General features: G+C 45.3%; 3 protein-coding genes across 10 annotated transcripts; 2 read left to right on the top strand and 1 right to left on the bottom strand.

The window, feature by feature from the left end:
• Positions 1-3,302: 3,302 nt before the first annotated feature.
• nfe2 (nuclear factor, erythroid 2) lies at positions 3,303-8,054 on the top strand. Of its 4 annotated transcripts, none has more exons than XM_084679086.1 (4): positions 3,303-3,507; positions 4,858-4,936; positions 5,220-5,357; positions 6,188-8,054. In XM_084679086.1, exons 2-4 carry the CDS (start codon positions 4,889-4,891, stop codon positions 7,496-7,498), a joined length of 1,497 nt encoding a protein of 498 aa, XP_084535212.1. In that variant the 5' UTR covers positions 3,303-3,507; positions 4,858-4,888; the 3' UTR covers positions 7,499-8,054. The 4 variants fall into 4 exon arrangements, with proteins under 4 accessions (XP_084535212.1, XP_084535213.1, XP_084535214.1 ...); XM_084679087.1 differs by lacking the exon at positions 3,303-3,507 and adding an exon at positions 3,532-4,696; XM_084679088.1 differs by lacking the exon at positions 3,303-3,507 and adding an exon at positions 3,532-4,744.
• hnrnpa1b (heterogeneous nuclear ribonucleoprotein A1b) lies at positions 8,055-12,272 on the bottom strand. 5 transcript variants are annotated; one of them, XM_084679091.1, is made up of 13 exons: positions 12,118-12,272; positions 11,484-11,600; positions 11,218-11,364; positions 10,912-11,122; positions 10,728-10,823; positions 10,555-10,638; positions 10,378-10,467; positions 10,140-10,292; positions 9,901-10,056; positions 9,704-9,791; positions 8,599-9,462; positions 8,241-8,310; positions 8,055-8,146 (listed from the first exon to the last, which is right to left on the bottom strand). In XM_084679091.1, exons 1-10 carry the CDS (start codon positions 12,250-12,252, stop codon positions 9,718-9,720), a joined length of 1,263 nt encoding a protein of 420 aa, XP_084535217.1. In that variant the 5' UTR covers positions 12,253-12,272; the 3' UTR covers positions 8,055-8,146; positions 8,241-8,310; positions 8,599-9,462; positions 9,704-9,717. The 5 variants fall into 5 exon arrangements, with proteins under 5 accessions (XP_084535217.1, XP_084535219.1, XP_084535220.1 ...); XM_084679093.1 differs by having other exon boundaries at positions 10,378-10,440; XM_084679094.1 differs by having other exon boundaries at positions 10,594-10,638.
• A 557-nt stretch (positions 12,273-12,829) lies between these two features.
• On the top strand, positions 12,830-18,333 carry cbx5 (chromobox homolog 5 (HP1 alpha homolog, Drosophila)). Its single transcript, XM_084679096.1, has 5 exons — positions 12,830-13,032; positions 13,339-13,562; positions 13,676-13,937; positions 14,361-14,461; positions 17,031-18,333. The coding sequence occupies exons 2-5, from the start codon at positions 13,432-13,434 to the stop codon at positions 17,170-17,172; spliced, it is 636 nt and encodes a 211-aa protein (XP_084535222.1). The 5' UTR covers positions 12,830-13,032; positions 13,339-13,431; the 3' UTR covers positions 17,173-18,333.
• Positions 18,334-19,194: the final 861 nt, after the last annotated feature.

Below are 19,194 nucleotides of genomic sequence, written 5' to 3'. Positions count from 1 at the left end.
TCATCGACCAGCTCACATCCTCTGCCAGGGTTCGGATGCACACACAGGCTTCAATCTGAAGTCAAGTTAAAGTTTCGTAATTGGATTTGAGGTATCGTCATTATATGCATATTTATATAGATGGTAATTAAATAATTTGTGTGCATAAGGAGACTATAAAACAAAAAAATCAAGGTCATTATAACTGTTGTAACCTCTGCCATTTGAGTTGATTGTGCGGCTTGTATTTACTGTCACTGTCCTCTCCTCCAACCAATCTCCACCACATCTTCTGGGAAGCATCAATCTACAAGCTGAGGCCAATGGGGTTTCCCTTCGCTATTCAACTCCATATAAATAACCAGAATGCATCTTATTATTATACCATATTATTTTGGTGAACATTAATCATAATTAAAATCAAAGAAGAGTAGGCCTACAGAAAGGGACTGTGTTGATAGACATATAGCGAATTTGTCCTAAACAGAATGAATGGTTTATGGGACATGGAAGCTATAGGCCAATGATTTAAACTGTGAGCAACAGAAATGTGGGTAACCATCACATTTTGCAATGTGGCACTGTATGCTCACAATGTAGTCTAACCACTATGATGTTGTAATTACCCTTGAAGTCGAAGGAAACCATCTTAGCTGTTGTAGACCTAGTGGGGAAAAGCATGTTTCTCATTGGCCAATAGATTTTATTTAATTTTTTGACTGTAGGCTAGTAGATTTAACATAATTTAAAATCTTGAAATCAATCACAACTCAAAATGTTCATTCAGCCTCCTCATAAAGTAGGCTAACATACCTTAGTTTGGTCACATTGACGTGGTGTATTATTTCACTCAACCTTGACTTGCTGAACTTTCATATATTCAGAAGATCATGAATAGATAAATGTATATAATCAAATAGTGATTAGACATAAAATAATAATAACAATATGAATAAATAAAAAATAGCTTTATGTTCAAATTGAGAAAAATAATGAAAAAGAGTGCTGTATGTCCTGTAGGTGTGTACAAGTTGCATAAGCACATATGGATCTTGGGGTTGGTGGGGGAAGTGAACTCGGGGTGGAGAGGCAGAGGGAAGGGAAGGGAGGATGCTGGGTGGCGGAAGCACTGCGGAGGTCTGATAAAAGCAGCTGTGGGTGCTTATGCAGGGACCTGCTAACTGTTGTGGTTACTGGCAGGAGCTGGGGAGAGGAGAGAAACCCATGCTATCACAATGTCCTTCCATCCTCCCTGTCTTGCATCACTGTACACTGCTGCGCACAAAAACACACACACACACACACACTCTTGGCTTAAGAGCAGGCTTTATCCATTCGTATAGGCAGACACCACAAATGTACAGTACTAGTCAAACGTTTGGACAATAGACGATGATTTAATGGATTGCTGAATGTCTGTTGTACTATTCACACTTTGTCCTCCCACGCTATGAAACTGCCTGCCTCTTCCCAGCAACGCCAAAAACATTCCCTTCAAGAGACCACAATCAAGGCAAAAAATACTCTCTTTAGTGGTCAGAGATATACAGTCCTTCTTAAGGAGTGTGTTTTAAGATGGTTGTTCGAGCATGACCTAAAATTTCCCATCTTTAATGAGTAAACGGTGATCAGAATCAACTGCCATGTGAGAGAAGGAGAGCAACAACCAAACATATCAATTACAAGAGGAAAAAAACATTTTGTCACTTGACTCAACTTAGACTGATCTGAGCACAGGTGTTGTAGCCCAGTGTGTTCTTATGATCAACACAGCACATGAGGCGGGTAAGTCAGATATTCCTTTGTAAGTCTCCGTATGGCACAGAAGGACTTTTAATAGAAACTCAAAGGGTTGGTTACCAGACCATGAAGTCACCAGCTACGACAGCTATACCGTTGTTGACAGTGGCAGTCTAACAATAGCAGAAGGTCATGTGCAGAGATGTTAAAAACATGAGGCTGAGCGAGAGTGCTTCTCTGAGGAGACACTTTAAAAGTCTGAAAGAAGCATGTAAGAGACCAAATAACATCAAGCACGCATGTCTAGAAAGTGAGTGCTCAGCTGGGAACCTCGACCCAGTTGCAAACCGCTGTGGTCGCTGTAATCACAGCCCAGCTAGTTGGCCTGCAGCTCCAGTGGTTGGGTAAGGGGGCTGGGTGCTAGGAACTTGGGAGCATTGGGAAGTCCCTTCTTTTATGATTCCTGGTAGACATCCACCTCCGTCAGCCACCTACATTTTCCATGTTAGAACAATGACATGAAAACCATGCTCTGTGGCGTGGAGGGCGATGATGTCTGATGACCTCTTCCTGGGTTATCCTTTGATAGAAGCAGCATAGATTTAGCTTGATGCATGTTTCATTTGATGTTCTTAGCACATCCTTGTTTGTCACCAGATTCTTGTTTTCACGCAGACGTTTGAGAAACATATTCAGATATATAGATCTGAAATGCTGCCCGTAAAAGTAATCTGAAATAAATCCTTCAAACAACTTGATGAATTGCCTTTACCTCCAAATTACAATAATTCTCTAGAGTCTTCACTATGGTTTGTCTCTACCACTGTAAAAAAAGATACAACTAACAAATCCTAACAAATATGGCATACAAGGAGGTAACAATGTGAGATGTCTTTATGTAATTTACCCTTCTTAAATGCAGAGAGGAAGGGGGATTTTGTGGTTCAGGATTGTAATGGTCACTTGCTATGTAAGACACGCTCCCCTCCATTCTCCCCCCTGCTCCTCTCTCTCCCTTGGTGGTTGCTCTGCCAGATATAGGAACAATGTGGCCTTTCTTACCTGCTGGAGGTGTACATTCCATCCCTCACTAAACCAAGTCTTCATCCCGACTCCAGCCCACCCCCGCCTGCACAGGGCCCTCACTGCAATGCCAGCTTCAGCTCCAGGTGCTCCCAGTCACACTCTTCATATGTGTGCTAGTCAGCACAATGTGTAGAGGCACAGGCACAGAACTTAAGGTTGTGTGTTTGACGTGGTAGGGGTAGCGGGGTCTTTTGGCTGGCTTTGATCAATAATTATTTGGGCATTTTGCCTGAATGCTGATTTAAAATTGTCAAAGTATTACCTTTTTTAACATTTGTAAACATGTGTGAACACTAGCCGGGATATATTCTGGGGTTTGCCAGACCACTGGCTTGTGGTTTGTATGTGGAAAAAAAGGGAAATTTTGGGGTTGGGATACGAGAGGGCAAAAAAAGTGTGGTGTTGTGTGGGTGCTTTACAGGAACGCTGCTCTCATCACAGACCCATCCCATTTATGCCGGTGACTGACTGTGTAGTGGGGCAGAGAGTGACAGACACAGAGAGAGATCGAGAGAGAGAGTGAAAGCACATGCAGTCCTTTAGATGGTTGGTTTTAAAAAGCAGACAAATGTACTGTCCAGACCAAAGAGCTTGAAGACTCCTGTTAGTCTGTTAGCTCCATCACTACAAGGATTATGTTCCACATCTGAGGACCTTTTTGTCTCCGAACACCTGTTGAAGAAACAGAGAAATGTTCTTCAGGTATGTTTCTTCAAGCCCTGCATTGCCTACACAGCTTTCCATAAGCTGCTTTTTTCTTTACGAGATCATGCACAAACATTGCTTCTTTCAGATCTTGAATATATATAAGTTTTTCTGGACATCATATCATGTAAAGTAGTTTAACCATTATATTGTCAAACTGTGTTTCTTTAGAAAGACACATATAATGTCTTTATTGTGTTGAAGTCAAAGTATATTGAATAGTTTTAAAACAGTTTGTTGTCGTCAAGGTTTCCATTATCAATCCATGCTACTCAAATTGACCCCTGCAATAACAAAAAGGTTATCTAATAAATAACACGCTGTCCCATAGTCTTAAGTGATTTTGAAAAATGCCAGTTCTTGGATTACTTGTACATGGTACATTTGGAACTTGTACACTTTACCACCCAGTCGTTCATTAACGCTATTCTTAATGCTTGGCCTACAACATTTATCACGTTAAGACAAGGCAAACTTACAACCCAATGATGTGGTTTACCATTAGACATCCATGTCTCCTTGTGTATGACAGGAAACAGCTTTATCATAACAGTGGTGAGGGCAGGATATGAGGGGATGTCACAACAAGCCCATGTTGGTTACAATAGGCAAGGAAACCGGTTCATGATGCATAATATCATACGATAAATACCAACTGAATTGATAGGATAAATAACACCCCAGGGTCATGGATCATAAATCAACAATTATTGTTTTGGAATGGTTGTGATTGCATTGATGATATTCCTTCCCGTAAGCAAATGAATGCTTGACACTCAACAGCTCAAACCCCTGGTCATAATCTTATGTTTAGATTACTGTAATACTGTAAGTATACGCATCATGTGGGAATATTGGCCTTTATAATGCACCAGGAGATTCAGGTGTGACAGGTACCTCCAGGATATCCACATGACTACATGTGTGTTGATACATGTACATGTGTGTTGAACACACACACAGTACTTCTAGGACTGTAGCCAGGACTTTCACTTGCAGAGGAGGAGGGGGGGCTGCTGTCTTCCACCAGATTGTCTTATCAGGGCCTGGCATGGTGGCTCCCAGCCTAGCTGATAGGAGGAATTAACCAGACCAACGGCATGGCGGGCTTCAAATGTACCAAGAGTCCATCTATGAAAATCCCCCAAACAACTCATTCACTGTCAGCGGGCTGGCACTTCGGAGGGTGATGAAGCAGAATCTAGCCTCTGTAGTAGTTATGTTTATAGTATAGGTATAGTCAAATATGATTGTTCTTTCCTGGATGTTTACAAGTGGTTGACATATTGTTAAGTAAGGGTATGTCATGTACTTTGAATTGCTGATATCTCTATCTCTCATCCCCAGGAGGGTTCGCTGCAACGAGAGTCTGTCCTGAATGTGTTCGACAGCCAACTATCTGCTCCCTTTGAGGAGAAACTGTGAGGTCGGTCTACGCCACAGATGGAGAAATATACTAACACTACTAACACTAGTAACACTGTAGTGGCAGATATTGTACATGGTCTAACACTGATGTAATACGTTATTTTTTTATTGAAAGCAAATTCTAGATCTAGGTTTGATCTCCATGAAAGCACCTCTGCTGATTGTATTTAATTCTATCTGTATGTGAAACAATGTAATTGCATCTTTTTATATATGTACTTACAACCTGCCCAAACAAATCCCAAAGGTGACCAGTCCAGCCCTGTCTCCTCCGCCATCAGGTACTGGCTGCCCCGGGGAGGCTGTGCGGGGGAACGTCCATGCTAACCAGCGCCCCTGGAGCCAGATCACATGGAGGTCCCCAGGACACAGACATGGACTTGGCCTGGCAGGAACTGATGGCCATCACAGAGCTGCAGGTGAGCTTAGTGACTCCAGTGTCTCTACAACACTGATTTGACAGGATACAGGATAACATTTGCTGAAAGTGTTCATACAGCATTTATGAATCATAATGGTCACCTCAATTTGTTGACATCCACTGGAAAACTTCACCTCACATACAAAACACCAATGCACAAACCAGAACATTTCTTGACGTTTTGAACCTAAGAAGTCCCTAGTCCATGAACACAGAATCCAACAGATACACCTCAAACTCAGTGCATACCTTCCTGAGCCGATCCCGCACCTAGACCGCTCCAGACCAACACACACTCAGGTGAGGCTGATAACAATGGGCCAATTGAGTGATGGCAGGATAAAGACACAGGGAGAAAGAGGGCCAAATGCTGTATGTTGCGAGCAGTCCCCTGCACAGCACAATGACCATCTGTTTCCACATGAAACCTGATCGCAACTGGAGGGACCTTCAGAAGCTATGGGTGGCACAGCAATGTGTGTGTGTGTGTGTGTGTGGAGGAGGAGGAGGGGGGGTATAATCCACTTTGCAATGTGATGTCTTGATGTGATGCATTATAGTGATATAGATGTGATATCAGCACAGCATACCAAGGCAATAATGCTCCTCAATATGCCATAGCGCGAGTCTATAGCGCTGCTATATTATTATTACAACCAAAGCGACTGTTCAGCCTAACGCAGAATTGATTACTCATTGATTATTTCATTATAGCAGGCCCTTTTTTATGACTGCACTTGCCTTCCAAATCATATAAGGCCATTCCAAATCCAAGATTGAATTACATCTTTCAAATAAAATAGTACTGTATCTACTTTCCTGTTGCAGGAGTTCCAGATTCCTGGTGAGGGTCCTTATGAGGCTGTCCAGTACCACCCAATGGAGACAATAGTGCCTCTGGGATCGTTTGAGGTTGGTCAGACGCCCCAGCCCCTCTCCTCTGGCTGTGACCTCAACTCTGTGGCCACCGCTTTCCAAGGATCCTACTCTGATGTGATGCCAGCCTGCCAGCGTCTAGGCACCGATGCTGAGAGACAGTATGTGCCTTCTGGTTCTCAGCTCAACGCCAGGCTACTGCCCCCTCCTTCCAATCTCCTGCAGCCTCCACTGACCATGTGCCTGCTGGACCATGTGAACCTGCCATGTGTTGGCGAGGGGCATGGGAAAGACAGTGCTGGCCTCACACAGGGTATTAGTTGCCAGATGCCTGGGAGTCTTCTACATGGACAGACTGAACATACACAGGCAGGTGATGATCTGGAATCAGACTCTGGTCTTTCCCTGGGCTCCAGTCCTCCTCTGGCCTCTCCAGAAAACGCCATGACTGGTGTAGCTGCATACCAGGGCACAAACATTGCCTTAAACTTCAATGATGGGGAGATGGAGAGCATGGGTGAGGGGAGTAGGAGAGGAGGTGTTTTGTACCCAATCGACTATCAGCCCCCCAATGAGTCTCACCATTACCATGGCGCCCTGTCTTCCTTCTTCTCATCACAGCCAGGTTCAACCCCCCCCCACACTCACCTTCACCTACAGCCCTGTGGGCCTTCAAAACAGCAGCAAACTCTCTCTAGTGCCTTATCTGACTTGTATTCCAACACATCTGGTGTCGCCAGCAGAGGGAGCTCCTATCAGCCTCTGTATGTGAAGCCCAGGGGGAACTCTGTTTCCACAGCTGCTGTTCACCTGAGCAGAGATGAGCGTCGCGCTCTGGCCTTGAAGATCCCTTTCCCTCTGGAGAAGATCATCAACCTACCGGTGGACGACTTTAACGAACTCCTTACACAGTATACCCTGGCAGACTCTCAGCTGGCACTGGTCCGTGACATCAGACGGCGTGGAAAGAACAAAGTGGCAGCTCAGAACTGCAGGAAGAGGAAGCTGGAGAACATTGTCCAGCTGGAGGGGGAGCTGGGCCAGCTACAGGCTCAGAGAGACCACCTGGCACGGGAGAGGCTGGAGTTCCAGAGGAGCCTGTCCATGGTGCGATGTCGGCTCACGGACTTGTACACTGAGGTTTTCGCTCAGCTTAGAGACGAGGATGGACACCCCTACTCTATTGAAGACTACACTTTGCAGCAGAGCCCCGATGGCAATATATATCTAGTGCTGCGCAACTCAATACTGGATGGAGAATGATACACATTGCTTTTTTTCTCACTGACATTTGAAGTCATTACTTTGTCATGACAGTATAATACAGACCTGTGTCTGAAAAAATTAAATGTTCAAAACTAGACTTGGGAATGACAGTTACAGAAATTGTTTAAACTGTTCAGTATGCATTTGAAATACCATATTGGTGCCCAATTTTACATGTACATCTGCAAATATGTCAGGTCACTATACAGCTACTCCACAATTTATCTAGCCTGGGAACCAGACCAAGCTGCAAGCTCACATTTTATTGCTCTGGCCATCCTCCCATTCAAACAAATTTACCTACGGCATGGAAAGTAGCAGGCACCAGTATTTCTAATATGGAGCAGGTCTGATGGGCTTTGTTGCATCTATCCAGTTGCAACCAGACATGTTGATAACAACCCTTTTTATATTATAAATGTAATGAGATTATACCTTATTAAATTGTCGGAGGCAAACAAAGTGCTTGGTGATGCAATCAGGTTCAAGACTAGTATGTATTTGCAACATTGTCTATACAGTTTCCTTTGCAGTAATAAAAGTTATGACGATATTTCGTATACAAAATAATTTATTGATAAAAAGTTTAAAATGTATGCACAGCAGACAAATATAAAAATTGTGTAACATCTCCCCTCGCTCACCCTGCAAAAGAAAACACATTTCAGGAAAAATGTATTGTGACTAACACATATTGAAAGATGACTTGCTGAAAGACTACAAACTTGACAGGTTATACCTCATTAAACGGTCACAGGGGCAAACAGAACGTGCTTGGTTGTGCACTCCACAGGTCAGATATATGGCTCCTGAAAGGCAGAAAGGAAGACGTAAGAACGACAGAACTTCATGAAAAGCGACGTCAGAAAGATAAGTCAGGAGTTGTGTTTATACCAGCATGCATTACAAATTTAAACGACGTAATGAAAAAGTTCAGGCCCATTCTTTTTTTTTTTTTTTTTACATAGTGGGGCATTGGTGTCAAAATCTGACATGGTCATTACAACTGCTACTTATGACTAAACAAGTGCTTACTCTACCAACTACAGAACATGATATTTAACAGAACTAACAGTAGGTGAAAATTCTGGTCTTACCTACAGAGAGCATTTTAGCCCTTTGGTAGCTGCTGCTTGCTAGTCTCACATGCCTTCTGTACTCACTCTCCCCTGCTTGTCTGCTCCTGGACGTGGACTTTGCTACGTCTCTCCCTCAGCTGGCTTCCATGGCTAGCCTCAAGACTTTGCATGTAAGCTAGCCTCCTCCGGATGAGCTTGCCCAAACCACTCAGGTGTGCTTCAGTCTCAGTGCTGGGGCTCACTGACGAACACTACCTCTCCAGTGCGAGACCAGACATCAGGAGTACTCCCATGCTATGGAACCACTCACTGTTCTCCCCCACTCACTTGACTTCTCTGGGATGCTCGAAAAATCATTCTCTGTAGTCTAGAGTTGGTCCGATGATTTTACTACACAGTTCTAGCCAGATGGAAGTCTCCCATTCATCACATTGCTTCTTCATACCAAGAACAGATGGTTCTGACAAAACAATTGACATCCCTCAATAACGAGAGAATTTGTACAACACACCTCCAGAGTACCCTCCCTCTCCCAAACCCCTAAAAGATGCTAACACGACTGAACAGTGTTTTAAAAAAAACTGAAAGGTGGTTTATTTCATCTTGATTGGGTTGCAGTTACACAAAAATAAAAACCAGACGCAAAGGAAAGAAATCGACATAAAACCTCATGGAATGCTTGCTTTCCAGAAACATAAAAATATAAAATCCCGGGTGACGACAAAACATTTTTTTTACGAATCCCCCGCCATGATTCTCTATTGTACATCTCTTCTTTGTAGCAGCTGTAACCTGCCACAACTGTTTGGCTGAGCAGATCTATGGGGTAAACCTGCAGCTGCCCTGTCACTTCTCTCGCTCTCCTCTCCTAAGTACTCAGTCCTGTTGAACAATACGGAACAACATAGTTACAACTGTGAACTGACTTTTTGGAATGTGACCTACATTTAAATCCAGAGTGAGCATTCTTTTAAATGATATAAAAAGTATCACTCGGGTCGACATCAAATCTACATGACTTGCATAACAAGTGTGGTGTGCCCTGCTGGTAGGCTTACACTGGTATCTACTCAAGACCACACTGGGTTTACATTGAGCTCACACTTAATGTTTTGGTGCTCACCATTCTCCCATTATCTAGAATCGTCTTCCGCCGGATCCACCGCCATATCCACCGCCGCCGCCGCCACTTGAGCCACCTCCATATCCACCTGATGGGAAACAACAGCCCGGTTAGCGGGAAGGCGTTCTAGATAGTTCCAAAAGGAACCATTCGGGAGTTTCTGGTTGGGTCCCAGTACAAGGCCATGCAGTACACACCTCCATATGGGCCTGAGGTCCTTCCACCACCACCGCCGCCGCCACCACCACCACTGCCAAAGTTGTTGCCCTTCATGGGACCATAGTTGGACGCCTGGTTGTTGTAGTTTCCAAAGTCGTTGTAGTTGCTGCCGCCGCCGCCACCTCCGAAGTTTCCTGTAATTTAAGTGGTGAAATGTTAACCTACAGAAGAGATGACCAACACAGTCAGGTTCACGCTCAACTCCAAGTCTACTCACCACCACCAAAATTGCCGTTCCCGTTGTTGTAGCTGTCGTAGCCGTTTCCTCCTCCTCCTCCGTAGCCTCCGCCGCCCTGGTTGCCGTAGCCCTGTCCTCCTCCGTAGCCACGGTTACCACCACCGTAACCGCCAGGGCCTCCTCCATAGCCACCTGGGAAAGTAAAAGGGTCATACAACCACAGCCAGACCAACACTCGACACAGAGCTCTATGGCCACACCAGATCCTAAGTCTTACCATCTCCACCTCCATAACCATTGTTGTAACCATCTCCACCTCCATATCCACCCCCTCTTCCGCCTGAAACAGAACCCGAGTCAGCGTCACCTAAAGTATATTGAAACAATCACCAGAGGTTAAGCACACAGGTTCAAACAAGGTAGGAATAAAGACAAGTGGTGCTGGACCACATACCACGGCCACCGAAGTATCCGTCTCGGCCAAAATCATTACCTCCATAGCCCCCACCTCGGCCGTAATTACCGGAGCCTCCACGGCCTGTAAAAAAAACAAGCCGTTGACTGCTGTGGTCTTGGCGTGATGGGGGGGGGCCTCCTCAGAAAAGCACTAGTGGTTATTAAACTCACCTCTCATTCCACCCATGGGCGATCCTTGCATTTCCTGTCTCGACAGCGCCTTCCTCACTTCGCAGTTGTGGCCGTTGACAGTGTGGTATTTCTGGACTGGGGGACAAAAATGACATCATTACAGAGTGAAGGCTTAATGGAAATCAAAATAAAAGACGATTAAACGCACTGCCAATCCACTTACTGACGATCCTGTCTACTGCGTCATGGTCGTCGAAAGTTACAAAACCAAATCCCCTCTTTTTGCCACTGTTGCGGTCGGTCATGATGTCTATGACTTCAATCTTCCCATACTGCTCAAAGTAATCACGAAGGTGGGACTCTTCAGTGTCTTCCTTGATGCCACCGACAAAGATCTTCTTCACTGTGACGTGAGCACCAGGCCGGCTCGAGTCCTAAATAACAATGACCATTAGATTAGCTCTTGACTTAGATACCCATTCATGATTGATGAGCAGGTAAATCAAAGGGGTCAATGGGAGAATCTTACCTCTCGAGAAACTGCCCTCTTTGGCTCCACAAGCCTGCCATCAACTTTGTGAGGACGAGCTTCCATTGCAGCATCAACTTCTGTCACAGAGGAGTAAGTGACAAAACCAAATCCTCTCGAGCGCTTGTTTGCTGGATCCCTCATAACCTGAAGATTATTTGATAATATAAAACTGTTTGAAATAGCTTACATTTAACAAATTCGATTGTCTCTGAATTGAACAGACCATTAAACATTTGTTTTTATATGAACAACTAAAAACTCACCACACAGTCTGTAAGTGAGCCCCATTGTTCAAAGTGAGCTCGCAGGCTTTCGTCGGTGGTCTCAAAGCTCAAGCCTCCGATGAACAGCTTGCGGAGCTGCTCGGGTTCGCGTGAAGCCTGTTAAATATACACATTTCGTTTAGGCGCTGGGCATACGCCTGTTTCACAAAAAGTATTTAAACGGATTTCATGATAATGCAAACTACGGGGTGACCAGTCTTATGAACAACAATGCCCACGATGCAGGCGGAGCGAATCGTCAGCGCCGCCATTCAGATGGCAAAGTTAACGTATCAACAAACTTAACTCGATCATGTTCCCATTCAGTCCATATGTTTTATAAAACATATACAACTTATAACGCTAACATTGCATAGCGTCGAATATTTACAAACGTTGGTACCTTTAAACAACTACATTCTGAGATAACTAAAACCGCACGAACAAAGCAGGCCACGAGGCCTACCTTGTTTTAAGATGGCGGCCTATCTAGGGCTAGCTAGAAAGCAAAATAGCAGAATACGATATTTGGTTAACTTACAGTACATGTTTACATTGCATTTACCAATATCCCTGCAGTTATCTACGGTGTGACACATTTTACCACAACTGAGGCACACATTACAAATCTCACCTCTTTCGACATTCTGCTGATGGAAATTTCTCGATTCCGTGTGACTTGTTCGAGGGGAGCAGATCTGCGACAGCCGAGTAGAAATGTAATGGAGTCGAATAAATAGAAAAGGATACGCCTCTTTCGTGCAACCATTGGTTCGCATTCCCGCTCGCTCTGGTGAAGGCTCACTTCAATTCGATTGGATAAACTACTGTCAATCAGTAGACATGTCCAATAATGCTACAATAGCAATTGCTAGGCGTACACTATAGATATTACGTAACTGTAAAAAGCTTGCCAGGTAGAAAGCGCATGCTGGTTAATGTAGTTTATCTTCATGTCATGTACGGACCCGAAACACAAGACATAATCACAAGAACACAATAAACTGTCTCAAATAGACATTTTCCACTATTACGTTTGGAGTTTCTATGCAGGGCATGTGGTCATGAACCAAGTATCCTCACGTTATTATTCGATTCCTTCTACATTGGAGAAATTAATCATCAATCATGGCCAGCAATCCATACGTCTAGGAAATAGCTTCAGTAGACTTTGTTATGATTGGTAGATGAAGCATCCGTGGCTTCAATCTATATCTATATCTAATTTTAATATAATTATATTGTACATTTCATTCAGCCAAGAGTCACCAGCCAATCAAAAATCACATTTAAGTAAATCTGAAGTTATTTTTTTGTGTGTGTTTTTCACGAATCGCCATTGTGCGTTGCATTAGCGCGCGCTTTTTACGCAGAGCAGGCAAAAGAGCCAACCAGGTCAGTTTGAGAAGGAAAGGAAGGAAGCTTGATAAGAAGAAAGCAGTGCACGCCGGACAGAACCCATTCTTGCTCGCAAAAAAGACCGTGACTTCCTATTGTAGAGAATAGTGGCATTAAGGATAAGAGGTTTGGAATTAACAGTCTTCATAGAGTAAGTTCGCATTTGTATCTCTAAGCTATACCTCAAATATCTACTGCTAGATGCTACCATCGCCTGTGTAACGGCTAGCTAGCTAGCAAGCAAACTAGCAATATCATGCGCCATGTTAGCTTAGTCGGCTAACACTACTCATTAGCCTTACGAGCCAAGTAGCCCACATGCTACCTCGGCAATAGTACATCCATAGTTACCTAGCCATATATTTAATTATATTTGTATTCACCTTCTAATCCTCATAACTACTAACTAACATATCAAATCTAGCTGTCGCTTTCTATAATCTACTTTTTTCTTCAGGTATTTTCCAGTTTGATTCAATCAAGATAGCCATCTATAGTTCGCTAGCTAGCAAGCGATTTCTCTTGCTCTAGCGGTCTATTAGTATTAGCCATGGGAAAGAAGAGTCGTGAAGATGGTTCCTCGTCTTCAGAGGAAGAAGAGTATGTTGTTGAAAAGGTGCTGGACAGAAGGGTAACGAAGGGCCGAGTTGAATTTTTCCTCAAGTGGAAAGGCTACTCAGAGTAAGTTGATTTAAATTGCTAATAATCTTTGCAATTCATTGATTCCTAATGTTTACAGAGTCGTATAGGCAAGCTAACACCTCTTTTTACAATTATTGCGTGATTCTTTTCAGGAAGCACAATACATGGGAACCAGAGAAGAATCTCGGCTGTCCTGAGCTCATTGCGGAGTTCATGAAGACCTACAAGAAGAGCAGCAGCAGCAGTAGTAGTAGTAGTAGTAGTAGTGGTGGTGGTGCTGCTGCTACCCCCAGCAGTGGGGCAGCCAAGTCCAGTTCAGGCCCCTCTGGGCGCTCCAAAGACAGTAGCGGCAGCAAGAGGAGAAACTCAGACGAAGATGAGGAAGGCAGCAGTAAGCCCAAAAGAAAAAAAGAAGTAAGCAATTGAGGCCACTGATGAGATCACTACAGTTTGATCTTGCTTCTTCTGCTCCAAACGTATGCATGTACGGATGTAGGGTGGAACACCCTTGAATGTACCCACCAAGACGTGTTAAAGCATGTAATCTTATTTTTGGAGTAATGTGATCTGAAATTTGACTCTGTGAACACAAAAGACCTCTTGCACAGAAACTTGTGTCTATAGGACTTGTTTGCTGGTTGACACCTTGAGCCTTAAACAATGGCTTAATCTATTGACTAAGCTTCGCATTTGAATAAATGTTTAAAAGCAGCCTTATTTAAAAGTGAAAACTGCTCACCCCACCCACAGCAGCAGTATCATTTCAACATCTTCCCCGATACCTTTTGTTAGCATCACCCAAACATGTTGGGAGTAATATTTATCCATCTTTTACAGGATGAAATACTTGTTGCGCGTGGCTTTGAGAGAGGTCTTGAACCAGAGAAGATCATCGGTGCCACAGACTCGTGTGGAGACCTCATGTTCCTCATGAAATGGTGAGTTTACTTTCTGATCTCTGGCTGAAAAGGAACAGGATAAGACTGACATGGAGACTAGCCTGCAGACTGTGTTGTACATGTTGTTACACAGCACCAGGTCTGTCAACAGTGCTTTTGTCAATCCCATGATAAACAATACCTTTTCACCCCCCCCCCCCCCATCACTAATGTAAAAATGACCTTGTAACCTTGACCTCTAAGTTAACATGAAGTCATATAACGTCCCAGGACCAAGGCAGCTATAATGCTCCCCATAGCAATGTCCTCCTGCCTGTCTCCTGTTGTCCTCCTCCTGCCTGTCTCCTGTCCTCCTCCTGCCTGTCTCCTGTCCTCCTCCTGCTTGTCTCCTGTCCTCCTCCTGCTTGTCTCCTGTCCTCCTCCTGCTTGTCTCCTGTCGTCCTCCTCCTGCTTGTCTCCTGTCCTCCTCCTCCTGCTTGTCTCCTGTCCTCCTCCTCCTGCTTGTCTCCTGTCCTCCTCCTCCTGCTTGTCTCCTGTCCTCCTCCTCCTGCTTGTCTCCTGTCCTCCTCCTCCTGCCTGTCCTCCTCCTCCTGCCTGTCTTCTCCTCCTGCCTGTCTCCTCCTCCTGCCTGTCCGTCTCCTCCTCCTGCCTGTCCTCCTCCTCCTGCTTGTCTCCTGTCCTCCTCCTGCCTGTCTCCTGTCCTCCTCCTCCTGCCTGTCTCCTGTCCTCCTCCTGCTTGTCTCCTGTCCTCCTCCTCCTGCTTGTCTCCTGTCCTCCTCCTCCTGCCTGTCTCCTGTCCTCCTCCTCCTGCCTGTCTCCTGTCCTCCTCCTCCTGCTTGTCTCCTGTCCTCCTCCTCCTGCTTGTCTCCTGTCCTCCTCCTCCTGCTTGTCTCCTGTCCTCCTCCTCCTGCTTGTCTCCTGTCCTCCTCCTCCTGCTTGTCTCCTGTCCTCCTCCTCCTGCTTGTCTCCTGTCCTCCTCCTCCTGCTTGTCTCCTGTCCTCCTCCTCCTGCTTGTCTCCTGTCCTCCTCCTCCTGCCTGTCCTCCTCCTCCTGCCTGTCTTCTCCTCCTGCCTGTCTCCTCCTCCTGCCTGTCCTCCTCCTCCTGCCTGTCCTCCTCCTCCTGCTTGTCTCCTGTCCTCCTCCTCCTGCCTGTCTCCTGTCCTCCTCCTGCCTGTCTCCTGTCCTCCTCCTCCTGCCTGTCTCCTGTCCTCCTCCTCCTGCCTGTCTCCTGTCCTCCTCCTCCTGCCTGTCTCCTGTCCTCCTCCTCCTGCTTGTCTCCTGTCCTCCTCCTCCTGCCTGTCTCCTGTCCTCCTCCTCCTGCTTGTCTCCTGTCCTCCTCCTCCTGCCTGTCTCCTGTCCTCCTCCTCCTGCCTGTCTCCTGTCCTCCTCCTCCTGCCTGTCTCCTGTCCTCCTCCTCCTGCTTGTCTCCTGTCCTCCTCCTCCTGCCTGTCTCCTGTCCTCCTCCTCCTGCCTGTCTCCTGCCCTCCTCCTGCTTGTCTCCTGTCCTCCTCCTGCCTGTCTCCTGTCCTCCTCCTGCTTGTCTCCTGTCCTCCTCCTCCTGCTTGTCTCCTGTCCTCCTCCTCCTGCTTGTCTCCTGTCCTCCTCCTCCTGCTTGTCTCCTGTCCTCCTCCTCCTGCTTGTCTCCTGTCCTCCTCCTCCTGCTTGTCTCCTGTCCTCCTCCTCCTGCCTGTCTCCTGCCTGTCCTCCTCCTCCTGCCTGTCTCCTGCCTGTCCTCCTCCTCCTGCCTGTCTCCTGCCTGTCCTCCTCCTCCTGCCTGTCTCCTGCCTGTCCTCCTCCTCCTGCCTGTCTCCTGCCTGTCCTCCTCCTCCTGCCTGTCTCCTGCCTGTCCTCCTCCTCCTGCCTGTCTCCTGCCTGTGTCCTGTCCTCCTCCTCCTGCTTGTCTCCTGTCCTCCTCCTCATGCCTGTCTCCTGTCCTCCTCCTCATGCCTGTCTCCTGTCCTCCTCCTCATGCCTGTCTCCTGTCCTCCTCCTCATGCCTGTCTCCTGTCCTCCTCCTCATGCCTGTCTCCTGTGCTCCTCCTTATGCCTGTCTCCTGTCCTTATTGGAGTTATGGGCACCTGTGGCACTAAACAATTCCCTCTGGGAAAAACAAAAGATAAGTCTTACAGACACCAACAAAGTACACAGATGAAAGACAGTTATTATAGAACAATAATGCAAGTGTTCAATATGGTTATGACATGGCTTAAATAAGCTGTCTGAATTTGCTAAGCATAATTCTCATATAAAATGTTATATTTTAGGCCCTTAAAGAACCAACCAGCAGAGGGAACATGACAAGTGTAGAAATCACATAATTGTTTCTGTACATAGTCCTGCTTCAGAGTTCAATAAAAAAAAACGCAGAGAAAACACGATTTAACGTTATGAAAATAATAACAATTGAATTGGTAAAGAGCAGTTGGAAGTTCTGTAAATCCACATTAGTCTTTTGAGGCCCTCTTCAACCGAGGTCCTTGTTGAACATCTCAAGATGCCCACAGTTTGGAGCATGTTGGGTCTTGACCCTTCAATTGAGTCTGATTGGCAACTGCACAGAACTGATCCGGTTTTAACGCGTCCATCACCCACCTTCTCTCCTCGCAGGAAGGACTCTGACGAGGCAGACCTGGTGCTCGCCAAAGAGGCCAATCTCAAGTGCCCACAGATTGTCATAGCCTTCTATGAAGAGAGGCTCACCTGGCACGAGGACGGAGACAAGAAGGAGAAAGAGGCTGTGAGCGTGTGAGTGGGTGGCTGGGGCGCTGCATGGGCAGAGCAAGACCCTTTTCTGCCCCATGCTGCAGAGACTACCTGGAGAGAGATGTGCGCACACACACACACACACGCACACATACACCTGTTGGCTCATTGTTTCTACTGACCGTGTGACTCCCCCCAGAACAACTCTGGAATAAACGGCCCCGTGCCCCGTGTACAGACTAAGGACACAGAACAACCGTTCACGCCTTCCCCAACCCAGACACTGAAGCATCAGAGCTTAACTGAACAGCCCTCCATCTTGCGGACTCCGCTGTCTTCTCTCTCTCTCTTTGCTGTCGTTCGTTTTCTTTGATTCCCCTTGTGCCGTTTAAAATTGTGCTGATTTGTGTTGGTGAGATTATATTTGGGTCACTTGCTGAGTACAACTGTCCTAGAGGGACTTTGATGGTAGCCTTCACCAAATGCATTTGAGTAAAGGTGTGCGCCTCATAACAAACCATCTGGGTTTCTACAAAGGTTCCTTCAATGTCGTTTTTGATATTTTTAGTGATATTCATGTTCAAGGTCAATACTGTTTTTACCGTCAGTTTAAGGATTCCCTGCTTTTCTTTCTCTGTTGATGGACTTTTTTTTAATGAAGTGCTCACATTTGATGTTAAATTAAGTCAAGTCCAACCCCCATTTTTATCTACCTTTTTTAAAGCAGCTCACTTTTTAGCAGATTAAAATTGCTCTTTTGATTTCCATTTAACTTTTGTCAACTTCTCAAATGAATGTCTTGTAACAACAAGCACAAGCAAAGGTGATTTGACTGGCCCATGCCCATTTGCTGACGTGGATGGTGTTTATATTGAACCTAACTGCAATAATGGTAGAATGGGACCAGCCACCCAATGAGTTGAGTTAGACAATCATATCATAGATGTGAGTCTTCACAATGGACTATGACACCAGCTGAAGCATTTTGACTGAAAAGAACAGTGTGCCACCCTGTGGCTAAACTAAGCAAAGCATGTTGGTTCTCTGATGGAAGCTGGTGGTTGCTTCCATTTTAGACTCTCCTGGTCATTGATGGGGTTATTTTTGTGGTATTTCATTTCCGGTTATCCAATGAATCCAACCATTAGAGTATTTGTTGTACTACGTATTAGTGTGATGTTAACATCATTAAAGGGAGTTCAAAGAACATTCAGATATGTCCTGCGTTTGTACACATTTGCCCAACTCGAAGTGTTCTGTTAAAGCATGTAATTGGGTCAGACCTAACTGGTACCATTCTCAATGGCAATGACCAGTTATGATTATCCGTGTTCTGTTCTGTGTGAGCATCCTTTCTGTTGAATGCAGTTATTCATGTATTGCGCAACTCAGCTCAATTCATTGTGATAGAAACCCAGGGGCCAAAACTGCTAAGGCTCGTAACATTAAAATTCCTACCGAAACATGCATACGCAGATGTTTTGTAAACGTGCCTAGGCCTATGCTTAGTTTTGAGTCAGTGTGACATAATGAACCATGTGACCAGAGGGGGAGAGGGAGAGCGTACATAGCCTATTTTTGATGTTCCAACACACTTGATTCAACTGAATGGTTGTTAGCAGGCTTCTGGATAACTAGATAATGACCCATTCATTTGAATCAGGTGTGTTGGAGCAGGGAAACATCTAAAACATGCAGGACAGGGTGTACTTGAGGACCAGGGTTGAGAACCACTGCCCTAATCAGTTGGTCTGATGTATCTAAGATTATTTCAATATTAATAGCATAGGCCCACTTCTATATATTTTTCGTGTGTTAAAGTGTTCATTTCAATAGTTCCAATAGTTAATTACACCTAACATACGACTTCATTGAAATTGCGTTCATTTAAGGTAAACCAACCAAGGGAACCCACTCAACCACCCTGCTTCTCCGTCCATGCTTTGGGAGGATGAACTCCCCGTTCAGCCACGCCCTTCCCTGTCACTGCTGACTTCTGAAGATTCTTGTCTTATGTTGAGCTAATGGTACCGGATGCTGCACTTTACTTCTTGTGGTATTTGCAAAT

This window comes from Hypomesus nipponensis, chromosome 18 (assembly GCF_054491055.1).
Source record: "Hypomesus nipponensis isolate SF chromosome 18, ASM5449105v1, whole genome shotgun sequence".
Lineage (NCBI taxonomy): Eukaryota > Metazoa > Chordata > Actinopteri > Osmeriformes > Osmeridae > Hypomesus > Hypomesus nipponensis.
This window is presented reverse-complemented; position numbering and strand designations above follow the sequence as displayed.